Raw genomic sequence first — 21,758 nt, 5'->3', positions numbered from 1 at the left:
CATTGGGTAGCAAATGAATGGGGGGGTTTTGACTATTCACAACTTCACCTTATAAATATCAGGGTTGCAGGTTCCTGCCGCTTTCCCCCATCCCGACAGCTCACCTTGGGAAGGAGCGGAGGGAGGCAGCCCTGCTCCCTCGGGGACCTGCCGTGCGGAGAGACACCAGCGAAAGGGACCCAACCCCACTCCTTGGGTCAGCCATGAAGAGAAGCACCTTCCTCATCCTCTCCATCGCGGGGCTCTACGGCGCCGTTCTCCACGCAGCAGCATGGTAGGGTCCAGCTCAGTGGAAAGGGCATTTTCTAGGGATGCTCTTTAGCCTGCGGTAAACCGTGTGATTCATTTTCTTTTCTTTGTTTCAGGTCTGTGAATAACTTCCTGATGACAGGACCTAAGGTAATTAATACACGGACTGTCAACAATTTAAGTAGAGCAATTTTGTTTTGCAAATGGGAAATAGGACTTTTCCAAGGAAACAGATTTCCCGGAGCGTATCGGCTCCAAGTCCTGCCGAGTAATGAGGGAAAGGACCCGCAACCCGTTTATGTCTGTTTCCATTGATAAATGGTAAAAGGCGGTGGCTTGTAACGCTGCTGTTTCCCGTGCCAGGCGTACCTGACGTACTCCAGCAGCGTGGCGGCCGGGGCGCACAGCGGGATGGAGGAGTGCAAGTTCCAGTTCGGGTGGGAGCGCTGGAACTGCCCCGAGAGCGCCCTGCAGCTCTCCACACACAACCGGCTCCGCAGCGGTGAGTGCGCCTGTGCCCGCCGGCACCAGCATCCCCGTCCCGGGATGATCCCGGTACAAGCCGGGATGCTCCCTGCAGAGAGCTGGGGCTGCTAGTTGAACTGATGGAGAAAGGTTTCTGTGTCCCAAATACCACGGTTGTTTTTCTCCATCTGTGTTAATTGGATGTAATAAATAGAGCTAACATTTTTCTAGGAGTCCCAGGCTCTCTCTGGATCTCCGAGAGCTCGGTCCTTCCCGCAGTGCTGCTCCAGGGGCTTGCTCCTGCCGCTTTGCGCAGCATCCCAGGGAGCGAGCGCAATGCCAGAGGCACCTGAGCTTCCAACGGGGAGAAGAGATGAAGAGAGAAACCAGAGACGTGCACTAAGAAACTGCCCTCGTAGGGAAGTTGTGGATATATTTGAATACTGGCTGCTTCGACAAGCAGAAATCTCTTTTTTCCCAGAGCAGCATCTCTATTTGAATCTGTTAGGAAAGCCAAAAAAGAAACTAAATTAGAAGTGTGGGTGCAGACAGCTGTTAGCACAGGTTCAACCACCGACTGAAACGAGATCAATGACGATTTTCCCCAGCAGGCAAGATCAAAGCACGAACATACCCCCCCGAGCAGGAAAGGACAGAGACGAGCCGAGCACCAGGAGAAGCGAGTGATCACTGACCTTGGCCAGAGCGGGATTGGGGCATCGCCTTGAGATCCTGCTGCTGCCAAGGAACTCCAGCCTGTGCATGGACACCTGCATAGTATTACACCAAATTGCTGGAAGCCTTGATGCTGAAGCCTGAGGAGATCCCAATCACCAGCATTTAATTTCTGTAGCATCTCACCTTTTGCACAAAATGTTGTGGGGTTGGTTTTTTTTTTTTCTTCCCTTTCTTGCACCTTTGCAGCACAGGAGAGCTTCATTCCCCAGAAACTGGGACAAAAATCTACGTTTGCATGTCACAGCTGTTTTTCTTTTCCTCCCCCCCAGCCACCCGGGAGACATCCTTTGTACACGCCATCAGCTCGGCCGGCGTCATGTACACCCTCACCAGGAACTGCAGCCTGGGGGACTTCGAGAGCTGCGGCTGCGACGACTCCAGGAACGGCCGCGTGGGTGAGCCGCGGTCTCGAGAGGGGCTGACATTGTCTCTCCATCCCCACGCGCAGCCCCCCCACCCCCAGAATTTGGGGGGGGTTCTGCGCTGAGCGTGCGTCTGTCTTGCAGGTGGCCGAGGCTGGGTCTGGGGAGGATGCAGCGACAACGTGGAGTTCGGGGAGAGGATCTCCAAGCTCTTTGTGGATGCTCTGGAAACAGGACACGATACCCGGGCACTGATTAACCTGCACAACAATGAAGTCGGGAGACTTGTAAGTCAAATATATAATAATAATAATAATGATGTCTGTATTGAAAACAAAATCCAAGAGTCTGGTAAGCAGTTCAGGGCTCCATCTCCAGCCCTCTGCGACAATCTAGGCCCTGTAATGTTTGCATAGGGGAAAAATACAGCCAGAACCTGTCCCTAAACCTGAACCCAAGGAACTGCAGTGAGAGTTGTTCCCACTTCCAGCTTCTGCAGCTGCGCGTAACGCAGTTAGCTACTAGCACACACCACTTATTCAGAAACGCATGGGTTTTATACTCACCTAGCGCTTGTCTGGTTGGTAAAACAAAGCAAGAACCACCTTACTTTCTGACAATGTGCATTTCCAAGCTCTTTGGCTAGGGAAGCCAGGTGTGAGCTGGCCCTGCTCGCAGGCCGGCTGCCAGACTCTCCCCCCGCTCCCCGCCTGGGCCGGCGGAGGCTCTCAGCATCTTGCCAAACCTCCTTGTCTGTAAAAACAAGGACGGCAACACTTAACATACCTATCTCATAGGGTGTGTCGAGAGGCTTAATCTCACATAGATACCAGCGATTGGGACCTTATAAATACCAGAGGGAGATTGGTAGATAATATCTGTGAAGTGCTTGGCCTGGAGGAGATGCAGAGAGGTTGGCTATGATTATTCCGAAGCAGTTTCACACGTCTTTGAATGAAACCTCTGAGAGGGATGATGGGTCGATGCTCTGATGAGCCAGGTGAGCTGCAGACTGGAACGGCGTGAGAAGGGCATGACCCGACAAACGCGCTTTTTTCCTCTCCTGGAGAAACAGCTCCTGCAAGGGCTGGAGACAGTTGTTTGTGCCCGCTCGTTATCGCTGTCCTTTTAATTAGCGAAGAGGGACAGATGTTTTGCAGGAACTGAAATAAGAGCATCAGCTCGTGTCTTGGAAGGACCTCAAGTCACACCCAGCACGAGCCACTTTTGACCCATTGCCCCCCACATTAGAAGTGCTGTAGAGCCTGGTTTGGGGACTTAAATGAGGATGCTCTTCTGCTCCTAATTTCTCCACCTTTTCCACCAAGGCCGTGAAAGCCACGATGAAGCGAGCCTGCAAGTGCCACGGGGTGTCGGGCAGCTGCAGCATCCAGACGTGCTGGCTCCAGCTCGCCGAGTTTCGCGAGATCGGGAACTACCTGAAGATAAAATACGACCAAGCCCACAAGCTGGAGATGGACAAGAGGCGGATGAGAGCCGGCAACAGCGCCGACAGCCGTGGGGCCACGGCCGAGACCTTCCACCACGTCCACGCCACGGAGCTGGTCTTCCTGGAAGACTCTCCCGACTACTGCACGAGGAACGCCAGCCTGGGCCACCACGGCACCGAGGGCCGCGAGTGCCTGCAGACCGGCAAGAACCTCTCGCAGTGGGAGAAGAGGAGCTGCCGGCGGCTGTGCACCGAGTGCGGGCTGCGGGTGGAGGAGAGGAGGACGGAGGTGGTGGCCAGCTGCAACTGCAAGTTCCACTGGTGCTGCACGGTGCGGTGCGAGCAGTGCCGGCAGCTGGTGGCCAAGCACTTCTGCGCCCGCCGTGACACCACTGCCGCCGCCGCCCCCAACCACATCAGGCGGAGAAATAGAGGCCATAAGAGATAGAGGGAGGCCCCAGCGCCCGAGGAGGACGCTTTGGTGTCCCCACGCTGGCAGAGCTGGGGTGGGAAGGAGCGTCCCTGGGGTCCGGAGGGCTGAGCGGGGCAGCGCGCGAGGCGACGGGGCCTCCTGCAGACGGATGCTGTGAGATTAGGAAGCACAAGGCGCAGGCGCTGAGGGACCACCCTCCTTCTTGCTTCCGTGGGTTTTCCTCAATATTTACCAGTAGCTTCTTCTCAGGAGTCACTTTATTTGTGTATGGGACAGATGGAAGAATTTGAGGGTTTTGTTGGACTCAACCCCTTGTACCAGCCCCATGGCAAGCGAAGGGGGGGTGGCCAAATGTGGGTCCCGCTGGGCACCTCCATCCCGACACCCCCAGCCCGGCCGTTCATGCACGGCAGCTGCTCGGCAGCATTCCTAGCGGAAAACTTATGCACTTTCTGTCAGGAGAGGAGGTTTTGCAGTGTCAAGGTGTGTATGACAACAACTGCAGCCTTTTGAGGGCTTTGACAGGTTTATAGCCAGTGTTTACAGATTTCATTCCCCCCCACCTTTTTAAATTTTGTATTTTGGTACCAGAACCCCTGCACCCAATAGAGAGTAGCTTCATCTATTTGTACTGGATGAAATTAAGCAGTTTACAATTCCTATACTTTTTTTTTTTTAATTAGCAGATAAGAATTCAGAATTCTTTACGCCTAACATTGTTTATTAATAAAGTTGTATTATTGCTTAGCACAATCTGTTTTCTCTATATATTTTGAAGGTATCCCTAAAGAGTTAGATTTTTGGACTGTATTTTGCAATAAACACCACAACAAAATGGATTGGCTTTTTTTCCTTTCTGGGTCCCTGTCAGTCTGACTTCAGGTGCAAAATCGTCCCTTTCTGTGTAAAACCCAGCACTCCAAGATTTCTCATCATTCATCCAAAAGCCACTAAGGCTGGCAAGAAGGTTGTTCTCTTAGACCTCAATAAAAGTTGGCTCCAGCCTTCAGTCCCCGGAGGGTTTGCTTTAATACCTATCACCGTAATATCTAACCTTTTCCAAGTGCCGCGTATGCAGGCGCTGCCTGGCTAAAGCCGATTTTGAAGCTCCCAATGGCTCTTTAATTTGCCGAGGCCCGACATCCCCCAGACAAAGCCAGGCTGCCCCGCTTTGATGTGGAAAGCATCGGCACTTGCTGCAAAATTCTGGGAGGCAGGAGAGGAGCCCTTTGAACTGGGGGCAGGAGAGAAAACTTGGGGATAGTCGCGAATGTGTCTGCTGGTTCCCTGCTGCTCCGCCTGCAAACAGCCCCGTGCCACGGCGGGGAGGGCAGGAGGGGACACGGGCTGGCTGCTGCCGTCCCAAGCACGTCCTGCTCTTCTCCTGGTGTCCCCAGGGCTGTATTTCAGCCCAGGTTGCTCCTAGGAGTCACAGCGCTGCTCCGGCGGGAGCCAGGGCTGTGCCACCGCCCGCACCCACAATGCGGGGGCAAAGGATGCTCTACCAGGTTTGCTTCCCAGCCAGGGGAGGAGGGGAGACAAGTGCGGGGGGGGGGGGAAGCAGGTCTACTGGCATATTGCACCCACAGTACAAATGCTTCGATGCTATTTTATCCGGGTATCCCTATGGCTCCTAGTGCAAACACAGCCTCGACGCGCTCGAGCCAAATCGGGAAGCTCGAGGTGTAGAACACACAGGTCGGGAAGCACGACTGACTTCCATGCGTTTATTTTTGCAAAGAGCAGTCTCACGAGAGCTGGAAGGGCTAACGCCAGCAGACCGTCAGTTTGGGGGGGGGCTCTTTTGCTGCCTTCAGAGTAGCTATTTCTAAAATTTCCACAACTAATAGGCCACACCACCAGAGTGAAGGAAAAAAAAAAAAAAAAAAAATGATTTTTGCAGTGTTGCCACAGCAGCATTTGCAACCCACCAAAATTTGGAAATGATAAAACCAGACAAACAAAACTTTTTTCCTGCGTTGTGTGCGCTGGCTGGCTTGTCTACACACACACACGGCTCTACTTTTGTAATACCTGCTGCTGCCCCTCGGAGCTGCCCCAGGCCGGCACGCAGCAGCACCAGCCCCCGGAGCCACGGGCACAGGGAGCTGCCAGGATCCCACGGAGCCACAAAAGGAGGTTACACAGCGCTCAGGACAGCTGCTGCTGATGTACACTCAGAGGAGGGAAACAGTATTGCAGCAGGATAACCCCTAAGAACACATTAAAAACATCTTGCTGTATACCGATAGCGGGGGAATAAACTACACGGGTAAATCCTGGGAGATGAGGATTCCCCGTGAGCGGGCACATTCAGGACATGCTGTGTATCTCACGCATCTCTCCGCAGCATCAAACTAATATTACTGCAGAAACTTTTCAAACTAATGTTACTTTAGAAAATAGAATATTACTTTAGAAAATAGAAAAACTTTTCAAGCTAATATTACTGCAGAAAATAGGAAGTGTCAGGTTTGCAGATGCCCACAGCATCACACCAGGTACCGGTCCCACACAGCCCCTGTCCCAGGGAAAGGGGCTGCGGAGAGGAGCAGAGACAGATCCTTCTCCCGCTGAACCCTCCTATTCCCACCCAGCCGCAGCCAGGGGCTCCCCGAGCCAGCACTCCTATCCACTGCATTGCATTTAAATGCTGCAGATGAACTGCTCTTCCTCAAATTTGTCTAATTGCCTTTTTTTTTTTTTTTAATCCATTTACATTTCTGGCACCCAGACTATCTAAGGCAACGGGTACGTCTTATGCAAAAGCCAGAGACCAAATGCAAATTGAAGCAAACTCAAGAGAAAGTTACGTACCGTCTCATGATACAAATTCCCATTCTCTTTTTATAGCTTGCAGAGGTAATACTGAGTCTGAACAAACACAAAAGACAACTCTACAGCTAGAGCTGCACCTTGACGGGGATATTACGGCCCTGGAGAAGCTGAAGCTTTCTCATCCTCCCCTTGTTGCTTGGATACAACAGTCATCAATTCTCACTACATCCACTACAAAACAATAGGAATTCAGGATCATCTTAATCCATCACGGCACTGTCAGGAGCCCCTACACCCTGCCCACCGGACCTTGGTTTCTGTAACAACACACACACAAACACCACGTGCGCAGGGTGGCACGGGGCAATAAACCCCGAGGCCGCCTGCAGAACACGGTCCATCAGGCTGATTTCATCATTTCAGCAGTGATTGTACCTGGGCAGCAAACTCCCACACAGCGGCTTTCAAAACAAATCACAGCAAGGTCCCACCATCTGCCAGCTTGCAAAGGCTCATTCTGTAACCACAACCAAAGAGCATTTGAAGGGAGGGAGGATGTCTTCAAACCTGAATGTATTTACTCATGATTGCCCAAAGTCAACGCCAATTCAGGACACTGATCCCAACCACCTGTAACTCACTGCTTGGAAGAAGGGATGGACTGGCCCTGTAAACCCGTGCAGAGGCCCCTGGCTGCCGTCCCTCAGTGACAGTAATGACCCTGATTACAATGAAAAAGTAAAAATCTCAATCAGGGCCAGGTGCTGCAGGTGTTGTATGAACTCAACCTAAAATCCTGCTGCCTGTCCCCAGAGAGCTGTTGCCACTGCTTGTCCCCTCCGGGGCCGCAGGGTGGGGTACCAGGGATGGGGAGGACCCGCACAGGGATGCTCTGGAGCAGGGACTCCCCACCGAGCCCCCCGAGGGGGGACTTCAGGCAGGGTTAGAGCTGCTCGAACAGTCCTGGAGCAGCACCTTCACGTTTGAACGGGCTTTGCCAGAGCTGCTGCTCACGGGGCACAGCCATTGCCATGGAAGGGTAATCTATGTGACAGGAAACCTGTGGGACAGCCGTTGGATTGGACTGAAAGCTCCACTGGCTTTGTGAAGCTTTACCACCACCTTCCTAACAGTGTATTTGTGCCTTTATTTTTGGAAATGACTGGTTTATATTTAATTTTTAATGAGCAAGGGAAACGTTTTCATAGAATCTTAGAATGGATTAGTTTGGAAGGGACCTTAAAGATTATCTAGTTCCACCCCCCTGCCCTGGGCAGGGACACCTCCCACCAAACCAGGTTGCTCAAAGCCCCGTCCAACCTCGTCTTTCTCGATGAAGAAATAATACAGTCCAGCTATAGCTTTATGGCAGACTGGGACAGGTTTACGCCCGAGCTGCCTGCTCAGCTATCGTAGGGTTTCTGAAAATCAGCGTTGGGATATTTGTACCAGGATGATGGCCCAGGCTAAGCCTGGCACCCTTCCCAGACCTTCCCACCTAACCCAGGACCGTCACTGTCCTCATTTTACCCATTGCCTCTTGGCCGGGTTGTGCTGGTGCCACCCTCACCAGGAGCCGTGGCAAGTGCTTGACCTCTGCAGCAGCCACCAGCCCATCGGCTTTTCTTCTTGTTTCTTCTTCCCAGTGGGTGGAAATGCCCCCACAACCTAATTCCCCTTCAGGCAGGGAAATAGGAACAACTCCACACACAGTGTTGGCTTGAGTCGCCTCCACCACTGCGTGGAGGAAAGGTGAAGCCCAGGTGCGCACCAGGCCAGCGCGTATCCATAGGGAGGGATCGCGCATCCTTGGGGAGTGCAGCTCACAGGGAGGCAGGCGGGTGTTCATGTTCATCCGGGCAATGGCAGCGCGGCCCTCAGTGCCACCGGAACGGGCTGAGGAGGCCCCCAGCTCAGAAATAGGATCCGTGCTCTTGCTTTTGCTCCCTCTCCCAGAAGCGAGTGCAGGGACAGCTCTGATGGACAACTCACACCGTCACTGTTGGCCGTGTGCCTCATCAGCCTCTCCCACAGGCTGGCACGTACCGTGGTGAGCAATACCTGCCCCAGCCCCCTCCCCTCGGCGGGTCGCGGTGCTGTACGGTGACCGTCAGCCAGCCGAGAGTCGAATTTATTTAACTGGCAAAGTGCTTTGCTGTCGATTATGGAGGAGCAGGACAGGGTCTGCTTCATACGGTGACAAGTCCAAGAGGGACACGGGGCAGGGAAGGCTGCCCGCTGGTGAGCTGCTTGCACGGATGATCTTTGCAAAGCGTTCTGGGGAGGATGGATCGTGTCCCAGGGCTGCTCCGTCCCAGCCCATCTGGGGGCTGCTCTCTCCCCCCCGACCCCTGGCAGCCCCACCGGCAGCCCCACCAGCAGCCCTCCTCCTCCCCGGCCCGCTTCGCTCCAGCTGTTAAACTCCTTGCCTGGTGGATTACCTTTAATTTATGCCGCCAGTGCCCTTTCATGGATTATAATTCCGTATGAGATGTTTGTGCTGTATCCTCCCCCCGTATTAAAGTGTCAGGAGTACATCCCCGGGCCATCCATCTTCAACGCTTCCGCATGGGCTTGGCAATTCTCTGACATGAATATTATGGCTCTCAATGCAGAGTCTCCATCACTCAAGCTGACAAGTGTTAGAATCTCCTCTCTTGAACAGGCTAAGTGACCTTTTCATATGCAGCGTAGATTCCCGGTCACGCTGCATCTGCTGCAGTGAAACCAGTGAGTGCCAGCAATTCCCTAAAGTCTTAAAAAACAAGTCACAGGTCCTTTTCGACTTGCAAAACCAACCCTTAGCATGACAAAGTTAAAGGGCCTTAATCAGCCCCTGGTTAGCCCCTGCTAATGCTAGTCCTGTAGAGGAGGATGAAAAAGCATCTGTGCGATGCCTTCTGTGGGATTTATTGGCAGGATTTTCAGGGAAAGATGGGGAATTTCGGTGTCTGGCTTGCTGGAGCGTATAGGAAAGATTTTTGTGATCAGTTAGTGACTTTGAAACCTCAACTCTAATCTTAAGCAAGATTTTTTTTTAAGTGAGGTGCTTAAAGTTAGATCCCCAAACCCCACCAGCCCGATTTTCAAAGCTGCCAAGCACCTGGGCTTCCCACAGTGCGTGCAGGAGCTTCCATCTACCTGTTCCTTGAGAGAAGCAGAGGAGAAGACCCTTAAATCCCTTCCAGCTCAGACCTTCACAGCTGTGCTGCCACGGGGACACTCCAATCCACGTTGCTCAAGAGAAAGGGAAGCCCCTGGAACCGAACTGTGTGGCAATTCAAGTGAAATCCCCCCTACAACGTTCACGTTACCCCAAGTCTTTGGCTAAACTGGTGCCTAATTTTTTTCCCCTCTCTAGAGAGCAAAGGTGCTTTCACAGCAGCTTCACCACCTTCCCCCTGCGAAGCTCCCCGTGGTGGCTCATCGCCAGCACAGCGCAACAGAAACTTGTTAACACCTTTTCAGCTCCCTCTTAATAAAGTCAAGGCAATTAACAGCTTCACTATTTACAAAACAAATCCTCTTTGCAACACCTGAGAAAAAGAGTTACAAGTGTTTCCCAAACATTTCTCAGTTGGGGAGAACACCTACAATAACTGTCTGCAGGGAGATGTTGCATCTGCTCTCCCTGGCTGGAGAGGACAAGTCCATACCCACCACGAGTCCACGCTGTGCTTCCATCCAGGGGGCCTGATCACCCACCACAGGTCTACTGGGAAAGTTCCTTACCCAAGGGTTACTCCAAGGAGAAAGAGGTGTACAGGGAGCCGGGGTGTGAATTTATTGCCCACCTGCTCGTCCTGACTCGCTTCTGCTACGGCCACGTGTGCTGGTACAAGAGCTACTTGTGGGCGAGGTAGGTTGCTCCCGTCCAAAGGCGTCCGCATGGGTGGCTGGGGAGAATTTACACCTCTGCAGAGGGATTCACAAGCTCCCTCCTTTCTTTTTCTGGTTCCTTGCTCTCTCCTAGGATACATCCCATGCCCCCCACTTTGCAAATCACTGCCCTGGCTTACAGTGCAGTAAATTCCGCCTTTTCAAACGAGCCCCGAGGAGATGAGCAATATAACAGGAGATTGATGGATTAGAGACAGTCAATTAAATGTAACTTGTAATGTACTTTCAAAATTCATTCCTTCCTCCTCTTTTCCTCTTTATTCCTCCAAACACATGGAGTAGCCCATAACTTACAAACAAGAAAGATGATGTGTTCCCTTACTACTATTATTTGGGCACAGAGGGGACTGCTGGGACAACTTCACACAAGAGCACCCCCTGCCAAAGTGGACTCGGTCCAAACACTTCTGGAGTTTAGAAAAGATCCTGTCTAAAGCCTGTATCATGTCTCAGACCCAAAGTCATCCCTTCCAGAGGGTCTGAAATGCTGAGAGGAAAGCAGAGGGAGTTGGTGGTAACTCCAAGCGCAGTAAGGAGCAAAGGCTGATGACCACAGCTAGGACACGTTCACCAAATGCAGTTAGGAGGCAAAGAGGAGGAGCAATCGTGTGGGACAGGGCCAGAAAATGAAAGATAATAAGCCCAAATCTGTTGTAGAAGGGGAAAGTAGAGGTTTACAAGCAGAAGGACATGATGGGAAATAGAGAGGGAGATCTCAAGTAGAATTTTAGCTTTTCTTTTCTTTCTCTCTCTAGTCTTTCTTCAGTGTCCTGTGCAGCATTAATCGAAGCCACTTGTGGGCACGTCCAGGAGAGAATAGCTCGTCAGGGGACATACGACCACAGAGCCTGTATGGACAGTATACGGCCCTTAATTTCCTCCTCTGATGCTTTCAATAGCTCATGGGATGCCATAAAAGATGATAATGACGAGGTCAGTGGAAAGACTGTAAAACAGTGGGGAGAGGCACAAGCGTTACCTCACTCGGGCTCAAACTCGGGCCATGCACGGACCGAGTTTGCTGGTTGCGAGCTCTTCTGCTTGGGACAGCGGCTGAGCTCCACGTCCCACCGTACAGCCTGGATGCTAGTGCCCAAAAACCGCGCTGTGATGGGTTACGTGGTCTGAAACGTTGGGTTGTGGGGTCAGTGGGGCTGTGGTCATTGGTTTAGATCAAGCCCGACAGTTCAGTTGGACACAGGCAAGGATGAGGACAACGGTTCTCACCTTTCTTCCCAATTCTACAGACTTTTCTAACTCACGAGACTGTGGCTCCTGGCCGGACACTTCTAGGGGATCATCCATCAGCTTTAAGCACAATAATTTCTATTTCTCTCCCGTTTGCCCAGTGCCTTGAAGCTAAACATACCCTGACCCGGATCTCCATCCCCACTCCTGCCAGGCAGATGCTTCTGCTGCCCAGCTGCCAGCAGCTATGATAGGGACAAGGCACCTCCTCCCTATCACTAAGTGGATTTCGAAGGTAATAAGCAAGAGAATAATTAAATTAACTCCGTCCCAAATACCTCCCGAGGTGCCGAGCATTCCCAGCGTTGCAGCAGCACCCCAGGTGTCTGGAGAGCAGGTAATTCCGGTCGGTGGCAGGCTGCAAATGTGGCTGCGGGGGACATCTCTGCTGGCGCGGGAGCACCGGTGGCAGCCGATCCTGGACAGGAGTGCTGGGAAGAGACTCGCGGGATGGCTTTGTTCGAGCCAGCTCGGGTCCAGGAGCAAAACAGCTACTTTTATACTTTGAAGTGCTTAAGTTAGTAAGCCTTATCCCAGGGCGAACGCGGTTATACTTCCCAGCATGGACTACTTTATTCTCCAGGTTCCTTCTTGTCCATGGGCTTTCCGCCTGCGGGGTGCCAGGGCATCACCTCAGGTAGCAGCCTCAGCCTCTGTTTTACCAAACAGCCTCTTATTTAAATTCCCTGTGAAACACCTATATACTTCTGACAGCAGCACATTTTTTTTTCCCCTGACCTACTACGGGCTGCAAGACTTCAACCTGGATTTGAGACGTCCCGGGATTTGGGAGTGATTGGGTTCAGCCTTCGCTCAGCTCCGGCTCCCAGTTGCGCACAGGGAGCCTGGGCTGGCTCTGGCCAGGGCTAGTGGCAGGGCAGAGGACATGCCCACTGCAGAGCTTTATCTCACCCATCGCCAGAGAGGTTACAAATCACCGTCCGGTCCCTTTCAAGCAGTTGGGAGCACTAAATTGTACCTCTTGCATCCAGACAGCATCCAATCTCCCAGAGCCAGGTACACTGATGAGGAGATAGATAGTGTAAATGGCCGAACAGGATGGAGCCCAAAATCCACCATTTCCTGTGCCGTAACCCAGCAAGTGCCGTATCTGTGGGCGAGTCTAATTCAGGTCATTTTAGATTTTCTCACTTTCTGAAGGGGGCTGCTCTGGCTGGGGATTTGCCACCATTCTGCTTCAGCAAGGAGGATCCCAGATTTCACGTGAAACTAAGTATGGGGTGCCTTGTACATTTTCAGCACAAATTTAATTACAGTTGTGATGAAATAAGCATTTGGGAAGAGTAACAAGTACTGCTACGAAGAGAACCGAGTGTGGCAATCAGCTCCTCGGAAACTCCTTTGAGGTTTAGAGCCCAGATGGTCTTTGGGGCACTTCCACTTTCTCTGTTCCATGAAGAAAATGCAATTCATTTCCACATCACCATGATTTGTTCAGTATCTTATTAACCACCCTGCCTCGTAAGCAAGCTAACCGCTGACGAACACTCTTCAACTCCTTCCCTTGAAATTCAGCTGTAAGCGGATCCTGGCCTCACCCCAGGGAACTATTTTCCTGGAGACTTTTTCTAGCAGTAAAAATGCAGTTACATCTTGGTAGGCTATTAAATCCACATGTGAAAATAAACTCATCTATCATCTTGTGCGTGCAGCTTAGCTTCCTTTTAAGGAGATATAAATGCACTAGAGCATCCCATTAAAGCAATTTATATGTCTTGCTTTATTTTACTAGGAGATTACTGGGTTTAGGGAAAATGTATCAACTAAGGAGTCATGGAATGCCAAGAAGTCTGTTGACTTGTCCTTCAGGTGCTACTCCCTGCAGCAAATGCCACCCTGGCCTGTGTTTTGAACAATGGGCTTTTCACACAGACCTCTTCACCCCTGAGACGCTTCTTTTTCACAGCCATGTGGCGATGGGGAATAAAAATTAAGGCCCAAAAGCTGGAAAAATGAAAGCAAAAAGCAGCAAAGCAGTGCTGAGACCACGGATGGGTGCTTACAGGGTACAAGGAGACTTGCCGGAGGGAGCTACATTGGGCAGTGGTTTTTCATGGGGGTCGCAGATGTCTGGGAAGCAAAGGGGGAAGAGCCACGGTGGCAGGTCCACTCCCCAGGTTTATCCCAGTGTTGTCCTCTGCTCTGTCGAGTGAAGGGCCATCAATCATTGTTTGGTGGCTACCTACTGACTGAGGGGCTCCTCCACAAGCACTCGGCTGCTGGAGACAGGCAGCGAGCAACGGGACGTGAAGTCTCCAACTCGCCCATCTCACCCGTGCGTTTCTGTGACGGACCAAAGACATAGCCTCATTTTCTGAGACACCAGGGAAGACACGCACACTCGCCTGCTTGCTGAAAGACAGGGATTCTCAAGACAGCTAAATAAAACAAACTAGAAAAGGACTAATGGCAAAAAACAATAAAAAAAAAAAACCTTAAAAAAAAAATGGTTTGGATGTGTTATTCTTCCTTCTTAATTCCCACTGTGTCCCTACCGCCATGGACACGGAGGCTTTCAGCCGGTTCCTCAGAGGTCTGGCTGCTAATCCATCCCCTGATCCTCCAGGAAGAAACGCTCTGGAGATTTCACCTGGGTTAGAAATAGTCCTCTCTTCCTACTGACACCCAGCCCACAGGACAGCACTTTATGGTCCCGACTGCTGCTGCTGTGGCGTATATTCCATTGCGAGTCACACAATGACAAATTACAAACTGTTCTTTTGCTGAAATGCCTCCAGTAGCGTTTATATTTAAGAAAAACTCCAGGTTGCACAGCTAAGGTAGCCAATGACGTGCAGTTTTTACATTTCAAGTTTTTTAATGTATTTTTTTTCTAAACATCCAGCATTTCTTGACACCCATTAATATTTTTTTAAAATTTCTTTTGCAAAAGATGTAGCTGTTTTCAGCAGAAAGCAATTTCTGACTAACTTCACCACAGGCCTGCAGTGCACAACATGCAAATGACACCAGACGTTTAGAAAGCACTTGCTGTGATGCAAGAAGAGATCACAGCTGGCCAGAGGTCTGGACTCACCCGACGTTGGCTTCTTGCTCCTCAATAAGGCTTTGGATACACTGAGAGGTCACCTGGAAACACCCCCCGGCTGCGGATAGGTTGGACGGCCTCCTCACAACTATAATTTTGTCCTTTTTAGGATGTCAGAAGACTCTGACGTCCTCAGATCTGGCCTCAATCTCCCATTACCTCAAAACATCCTGAGCAATGCGTTTGACTCCCTGGCTGGTGGTCACGTAAAAGGAACTAAATATTTTGTGCCGGTGCTTGCACTGGAGAGAGCCCTTCTCTCCTCGGGAGTTGTGGACTCCATGCCACAGGACACCTGGACCCAGCCCGTTGGTGTGCCAGAGCAAGATCATCAAAGCAACATCATTACATCAGGCTTGGACATCTCAGAGAAGGATGTACAAGAGAAGGTTGTTAGAAACGGAGCAAGTTTATGCTTCCTGCAATGGCAAAGACCAATATATTGATTGGGCCCGAAAGGACATGAGAAAAGAAGATGAGTTGTTCTCCGCAGGACAGACCACTGGAACCAAGAGGCCTAAGCCAGAAGCAAAGCCTATGGGTGAGTGATGGCTCAGCTTAATTCATAAAGAAAGTTTAACTGCTTTAGCAGAAATAAATAAAAATTTTAAAAAATTAAAAAGCAATAAAAAACCACCCAAAAAACCCAACCAACCAAAAAAAAAAAAATAAAAACTAACAAAAAAACCCCAGAAACCCAAACAGGCTTGTTTTTTCAAAGTGTTTGAGACAAGGAAAAACTTGCAGCAGGCAGTCAAGTAAACTCAAGGTGTGGCCAGCAAGTCAGAGAGCTGATGCAGAATTCAGGAAAAGTCAAGCCTAGAATAAAACATGCCATCAGCTGTTCACGTGGGCACAGCCCCCTTTATGTGGGGGGCACCACGTGTCCTCCAACGTGAAGGTCTAGATACTTTCTCAGGAAATTGTGTCTCTGTACTTCCAGCCACTTGAGAAAGCGATGGCTCTTTGAAACTAGAAAGTGGTGCCAAAAAATCTCCATTTCCACCGAGCAAAGTCAGGTACAAGAGCACGGGTGGCAAGGACAGGACTGCCAGCCTGTGTGGAGACCACCCCAAGGCAGCATCTCTGTTGCAACCTCACTTAAAAGACTCCCCATCTCTTTTCTCATCTCCCAGAGCCTTACTAATTTAGCTGAACGGGTTAATTGTGACTCATCTTATTATTTCTTCCAAAGAAAAGATCCAAAAAGTTACCGCATTGCCCTTAGGTGTCTGCACCCCCTGCTGTGGCCTGAACTTAAGACACCAGAGGAGCTGCAATATTAGCTGCACTGGAATGTTTTGGTTTTCCCTTGCAAAACAGGCCCATCTCTCCAAGTGTGAATGTGCCTCAGTTACCAAAACATACTTGAGAGGGGGGAAAAAAAAGGAAATTTCCATTTTTTTTTTTTTTTTAATTTAACTGAATAATTCCCATTTTTGTTGAAAGCAAACAGAAAAGGGCATGCCCCAACACGTTCCCCTTGCTCTACGTACCAAGATCAGAAGAAACTTTGGGAAGACAATTTTTTTATTTTTTTTTTTTTACTTCTAAAGATTAAACAAATTCCCACCAGCAATCTGTCATCTCCAGACCCATGTGCAAATCCCACCACCTCTGCGAGCAGAAACAATTTAACGTTACGCACGTGTGCACATAAAAGACACATTTTCTTTCTGGAAACCCCACTTGGCAGCAGGTACTGCTATTTCACACGCACGGCGGGGCTGGCGCATACGAGCGGCAGCTTCTGAAAATTCTTCTGTGCTTAAACTTTCTCAGCCGTAAGAAAGAAAACCTGTAGCAGAACCGCAAATTAATACTAGGTGACAACGAAACCGCTGATTTTCATTGGCCCTGGATAGATAGATAAATAAAGATCCAATTTCTTGTAATTACAAGGGAGTGAAAGTCAAAAGCTGCCAGTTCATACTGTCACGATGTTACTTGCTCAGGTCATACCCAAATGGACATAACGGCATTCACCTCAGTAGAATTATGCCGGATTATAGTATCTAAGGACATGGCCCAACATCATCTTCTGCAGTAAATCTATAAAAGCACGCATAAAACTGTTCATTTCATTTTAGAAATATGCTTTACCTTACACCTTTTCCCTCACATCAGCTGATGAAATCACACCAACTATCTGTATCCAGAAAAAAAGCAGTTAGATGGGGAAAAAAATAGCTAGAAAATTTAACTGTCTGTCAACCTTTGGTCTCTCTGTCCTGGGCAGTCCCACCTACACACACCTGCGATCGTCACTGAGCTGAGTTCAGTAAGAATTTTAATATTTGCAAAGTGGAAGCACAGGGAAACATTTTATTTCAGTGTTGCAGGGACAGAGGGAGAGCCAGGCAGCCGAAGCCGAGTTCGTGGAGAAGAAGAACGCGCCTGTCCTCACCTGGCCTTTTCCCCACCTGTTCTCTTTGTTTCACAGCTGCAAAATACAGTGTAAGTGAACACACTGTGTGGTTTCCTCTTGGATCTTTGCCTTTAGTGGTTGTAGACGGCCACACGGAGCAGAAAACCAAACAGCTGGAGATGCCGCTAGAGCAGGGAAGCGCAGATCCTCCTGGTCACGGACTCATCTGTGCCGCTGGAGATGAGTCGTTCAGCCTCGGAGCTGCGCTCCAAACTCGCTCATTCCATACAGACACGACATCAGAACCACGCTGGCTCCGCTCATTTTCACTTCCACAGATGAAGCGTGACTTCTGACATCTCCCCAGCTTCCCTCTCCCACAGCTGTGGTACCTAAAAGTTGTCTTAGGATTGTTTTCATTTGAAATGTTGCTTTGGCTTCAGTTTATTCCCACTAAACTGAGTTTATGCGTAATTGTTACTGCAATGCCTTAGCAAGAGACATGCTAAAATACCACTTTTTCCTTTACTACAAGACATTCTTATAAGATGTTTGACCAAGTGATTCTTTAAGGTTATTCTGCAATACATGTTATTTTTAAAAATAAGCCTTTGCTGGACTGAAAGAAAACTGGCCGCTGATTGCTGATTTAGGAAGTCCAGAAGCCATTAACAGGCTTGTAACAGACATCACTACAGTGATAGCAACTTTCTTCATTAAAGCATCGTATCACATACGGAGAAATTCTCTACACGTATTCAGGTAACAGTCACTGCTGCCAAAGAAACATCTCAAAACATGATATGCCAAATGATCCAAGCCACAAACAACTGGCAAACCTCGAGAACACGGGTGTTAAACTCCCCATTCCTACGTATGAGTTGGTACTTAAACACGCAGATCCCAGCAGTGCATACGCAGTAACCATCTGCTGGTGCGATTCCCCGCATTCCCACTCCAAAGTCTAGTGCAGGCAATAGGTGCATGAGCCCTAACGCTGCAAGAGATGGACTGTTCAGCCTAGAGCCCACCAGGTACTGGAGGATCACGTGAATATTTGCCCATGTTCAGATGGGAAAATTGAGATGTCAGGCACACGGAAGAATGGTGGACAAGCCTGAATTCACAGTTGGGTAGCCTTGACCTATATTCTGTTCCCAAAAAGACAGTGAAGAGATTCCTCCACAGTAATTCAGAGGACATCAGACTGGGCTACAGCTCCAGTACACAGTGCTCGATCTCCTTAACCACAAGCAGGCGTTTCTTATTGAAGAGAGATACTGATACACTGCTCAGCTGATAGGACACAAAGCTGGAACTGGAGAGAGACAGGTTTTGTTCTTGATCTTGCTGCTGCTCCAAAGGATGACCCGAGGAGAGTCATTTCACTTCTGAGTCCCTGACCTTCATGCTTGTACCATTGGTGTACTGCTAGTTCCCTTGTATGGCATTGCCTCATCTACTGAGGAGAGATGTGATAAAGAAACTAGGTATCGTTACTAAAACTACATTTACGGATTACTTAAAATTGTTAATTCCAGGAATCCCATGTAGTCTTAAAAAGGAACATTTTGCAGAGAACGAGCAATTGGTAAAGATACATCATGGCTGCTTTGTAGTGTTGTGGCTTTCTTTGTCGTACGTAATGATGAATTAATAGCAATTATAACACTAAGTTTGGAGAATGCCTCGACACTGAGTCAGCGCTCAGGTGAAGCAAGGTTTTATTGCAATTCATTAAAAGAAGGCAATAAAAGGCTTAAGAACCATCGCAACTACATGAAGCTAATAATCAGTACGATAAACTATCATTTACATGAATAGGAAATTGAACGGACATTTAATTTCCTAGGCCTTTGTTGCTCCCATTCAATTGCAGTGATGGTGCTATTCAGGGAAGCCAGCGTGGGGCCTGTTTACAAGAGAACTTTGCAAAACAAAGACAGTCACGGTCAAAACTTTGCTGGTCAATTCAGTATATTTACATGGAAGACCTCTGAAGAAAAAAAAAAAAAAAAGTATTCTGAAATATCCTCTTGCGATAGTTTAGTTGGAAGCAGTAAGTAGCAGGGAATGAGGTCGTGGCTATCGAGATGTGTGGTGGCCACAGAAAAAAGCATCTGGTTTTCAAACAAACAGAGGCTTGATCAAACTGTCCTCGTCCAGGCAAAAATACCGTTGCACAACTGCCTTAGCAAAATGGCAAATGACAATGTGTTCTGCATGCACAAAACAGGACTGTCCAAGTCTGGCTCCAGAGAAACCTGGCAAAAACTCTTTGCTCTCAATAGGAGCGGAGAACGTGCCATGCCAACATCTGACAATACATCTCAGACATATGTATAATGTACCAGCTGTCCCAGAGATGATCCCATCTTCCTTCTTTCTTTTCCCTAAGAGAATGGAATCACTTTGGATTTACAATGAAGCAAACTGAAAGCACAGTTGGAACCACTGTTTTTAAGAAGACCTTGCTATGCCATAACTTTTCACGGTTCAGTTGCTAAATTACACATTATAAAAATAAGTAAGTGCAATTGAGAGACTGTGTTAATCTCAGAAGTTTAAACATCACCCTGTAATGACTGCTTTATATTGGCCCATAGTAAAGTACTTTATGGGGCATGCAGGAGATTTATCCGCACGCGTATGTTAAATACTCCTGGGAATTTTCTCACATAGAGAGACGAGGCCTGCCTGCCACAAAACTAAATACGTACAAAACATTGCCGTCATTCACACTGCAACAGGAATGCCACCCAGGAAGAAAAAAAACTTTACAACACCTAAGAGAGATAAGAACCGATAGCCAGCATAGCAATAAGATGTTGCTTTTGGAAGCGCAGGATTTCCTAACGTGACAATCAGTGCAGATTCTGGAAACGACAAAAAACAACTGTCTCCTTGCAAGGAAATGAGAGTTTAGGGGTTGACTATAAATAGATTACAAAGATGCACGGGTGGTTTGCAGAGTAGTTTACTAAAGCCAAGAGTATTTAGAGCCAAATTAGTTTCTTGCACATAAAAATTCCCTGTAATGTAGGGTGAGTTCATACGTGATTTCTCACCCAGGCAGTCTGGGGCTGACAGACTGCACCCAGCTGCTTTTTGCAATTCTCTCTAGTAGCGCAGAAGATCCATCCAGGCTGACTCAGAGATGCAGAGATGCCAGGTGAGAAGACTTTTAAAAAAGTAAGTGTGATGGTAAAGAAGTTGCAGATGTGGTACCGGTGTCCTTTTTTTTTTTTTTTCCTTTCTTAAATAATCATGTGTCAGAATAGTACCACAGCTAAGCATGAGTCAGTCAGGTGTGCCCAGGGGTTAAAACATGATGCCATACAAACCAAATGTAAGCATACCCAGCAAGGCACTACATGAAGTACTTCGTATGAAGGCATCGCCTCCCTCAGCTGTAAAACACTCACAAGCAGTAAACTGAAGAGAATTCTTAATCCTTCAGCGTTATCATTATTAGAGTATCATTCACCCGCGTGTCTGCAAGCTGCCTTCTTCTCCCACCAACTGCTTCGTCTCACAACAATGCCTCGTTTCTGGCTCAGAAGCCCAACAATAGGCTCTCCCCTGAGCTTATGGCAGCATCTCCACCGTCCCTTGGCAGGAGGCAGCATAACAGTAATTTGACAGGCATCCTCCTGAGGAGACCCAACACATCGGTCACGCTGCTGACACACTCCACACCCAGACGAGCTCATCCAGCCTACAGAAGATTTCTAGGTACAGGCAGCTGGCTCTTGATCGACCATCCAAAAGATAACAGGTTTTTCCCTTTCACTAACAGCAGAACAAGAAAGTACCTCTTTCCCATGACGGTCCTTGCGACGTTGCCACGCTGGTTTGAGCTCAGTTGGCTTGAGAAAAGCAAAGCAGCAGGTAACCCGCAGAGAGGACTGAAGTCCCATTTCTAGTCCAACACATCTACTGACTGGCATCTAAAAGGAACTAGCACTGCAAAAACAATTCTAAGTTACCTTTTTATGATGTGCAAAGAGTCTCTCCTTCCAATAAAATCAAAATAATTACTCTTTGGATTTTTTTAAAAAGCAAATTGAAAAACCACAGGTTTTTTTAAGAGGATGCACTGCTGTTGGGTGGTGCCAAAAAGGACCAACATTTGCTGTCCAGAATAACATGAATTATCTTGAACTGACTGCTCCAACTTAACGAATTAAAATTGACTAAGACCCCTGTGTCTTTAAATAGAATCTGTCATTCTAATATGACATTGAAAAAAGTGAAGAGTTTGAGTCACTCCTTCCCTTCATATAGTGCCATGGGACAAGTGTCCATCAGTTTATCATCAATGTACCAATTTTGCTTAGACAACTGTTGTTTAAAGGATGGTCAAGATTGATAACTTGAATGAAGGAAGAAAAACAAATTTTCTTCTTTCCCTATGTGAGAAAGATGAGGGTTTGTAAATCTCCAGGAGGAAAAACACCTTTTTTCCTTTATTGTTTTCTTTAATTATTTTTTTTTATGTAACATTTAAAGTTGCTGAATGAAAATCCTAAGCTCTGAACAGCAACTCATTTCTGAAGCTCGGCATGCTGGAATATTCTGACTTACATAGGCAATGGGGAGCTGGCTTTGATCGAGGTTTCTGCCATCTTTAAAGTATGTTCAAGGTTTCTGGCAGTTTAACTGCTCTTAAAGATAATAAATCCCTTATGAGACAG

At 48.6% G+C, this 21,758-nt stretch overlaps 1 protein-coding gene across 1 annotated transcript; it reads left to right on the top strand.

Moving 5' to 3' along the window:
* Nucleotides 1-203: 203 nt before the first annotated feature.
* On the top strand, nt 204-3,712 carry WNT8A (Wnt family member 8A). The gene is made up of 6 exons (XM_054217538.1): nt 204-274; nt 366-399; nt 613-751; nt 1,722-1,847; nt 1,959-2,101; nt 3,143-3,712. Exons 1-6 carry the CDS (start codon nt 204-206, stop codon nt 3,710-3,712), a joined length of 1,083 nt encoding a protein of 360 aa, XP_054073513.1.
* Nucleotides 3,713-21,758: the final 18,046 nt, after the last annotated feature.

This window comes from Rissa tridactyla, chromosome 11, assembly GCF_028500815.1.
Source record: "Rissa tridactyla isolate bRisTri1 chromosome 11, bRisTri1.patW.cur.20221130, whole genome shotgun sequence".
Taxonomy (NCBI): Eukaryota; Metazoa; Chordata; class Aves; order Charadriiformes; family Laridae; genus Rissa; species Rissa tridactyla.
Note: the sequence above shows the minus strand (reverse complement) of the source record. Positions and strands in the feature narration are given on the sequence as shown.

What these genes read in the sequence shown, in the direction of transcription:
- WNT8A (XM_054217538.1), top strand. Translation starts at nt 204, where the DNA reads ATGAAGAGAAGCACCTTCCTCATCCTCTCCATCGCGGGGCTCTACGGC. An exon ending in GTTCTCCACGCAGCAGCATG is followed by an intron (nt 275 to 365) that starts GTAGGGTCCAGC and finishes TCTTTGTTTCAG; the next exon opens with GTCTGTGAATAACTTCCTGA. An exon ending in TCCTGATGACAGGACCTAAG is followed by an intron (nt 400 to 612) that starts GTAATTAATACA and finishes TTCCCGTGCCAG; the next exon opens with GCGTACCTGACGTACTCCAG.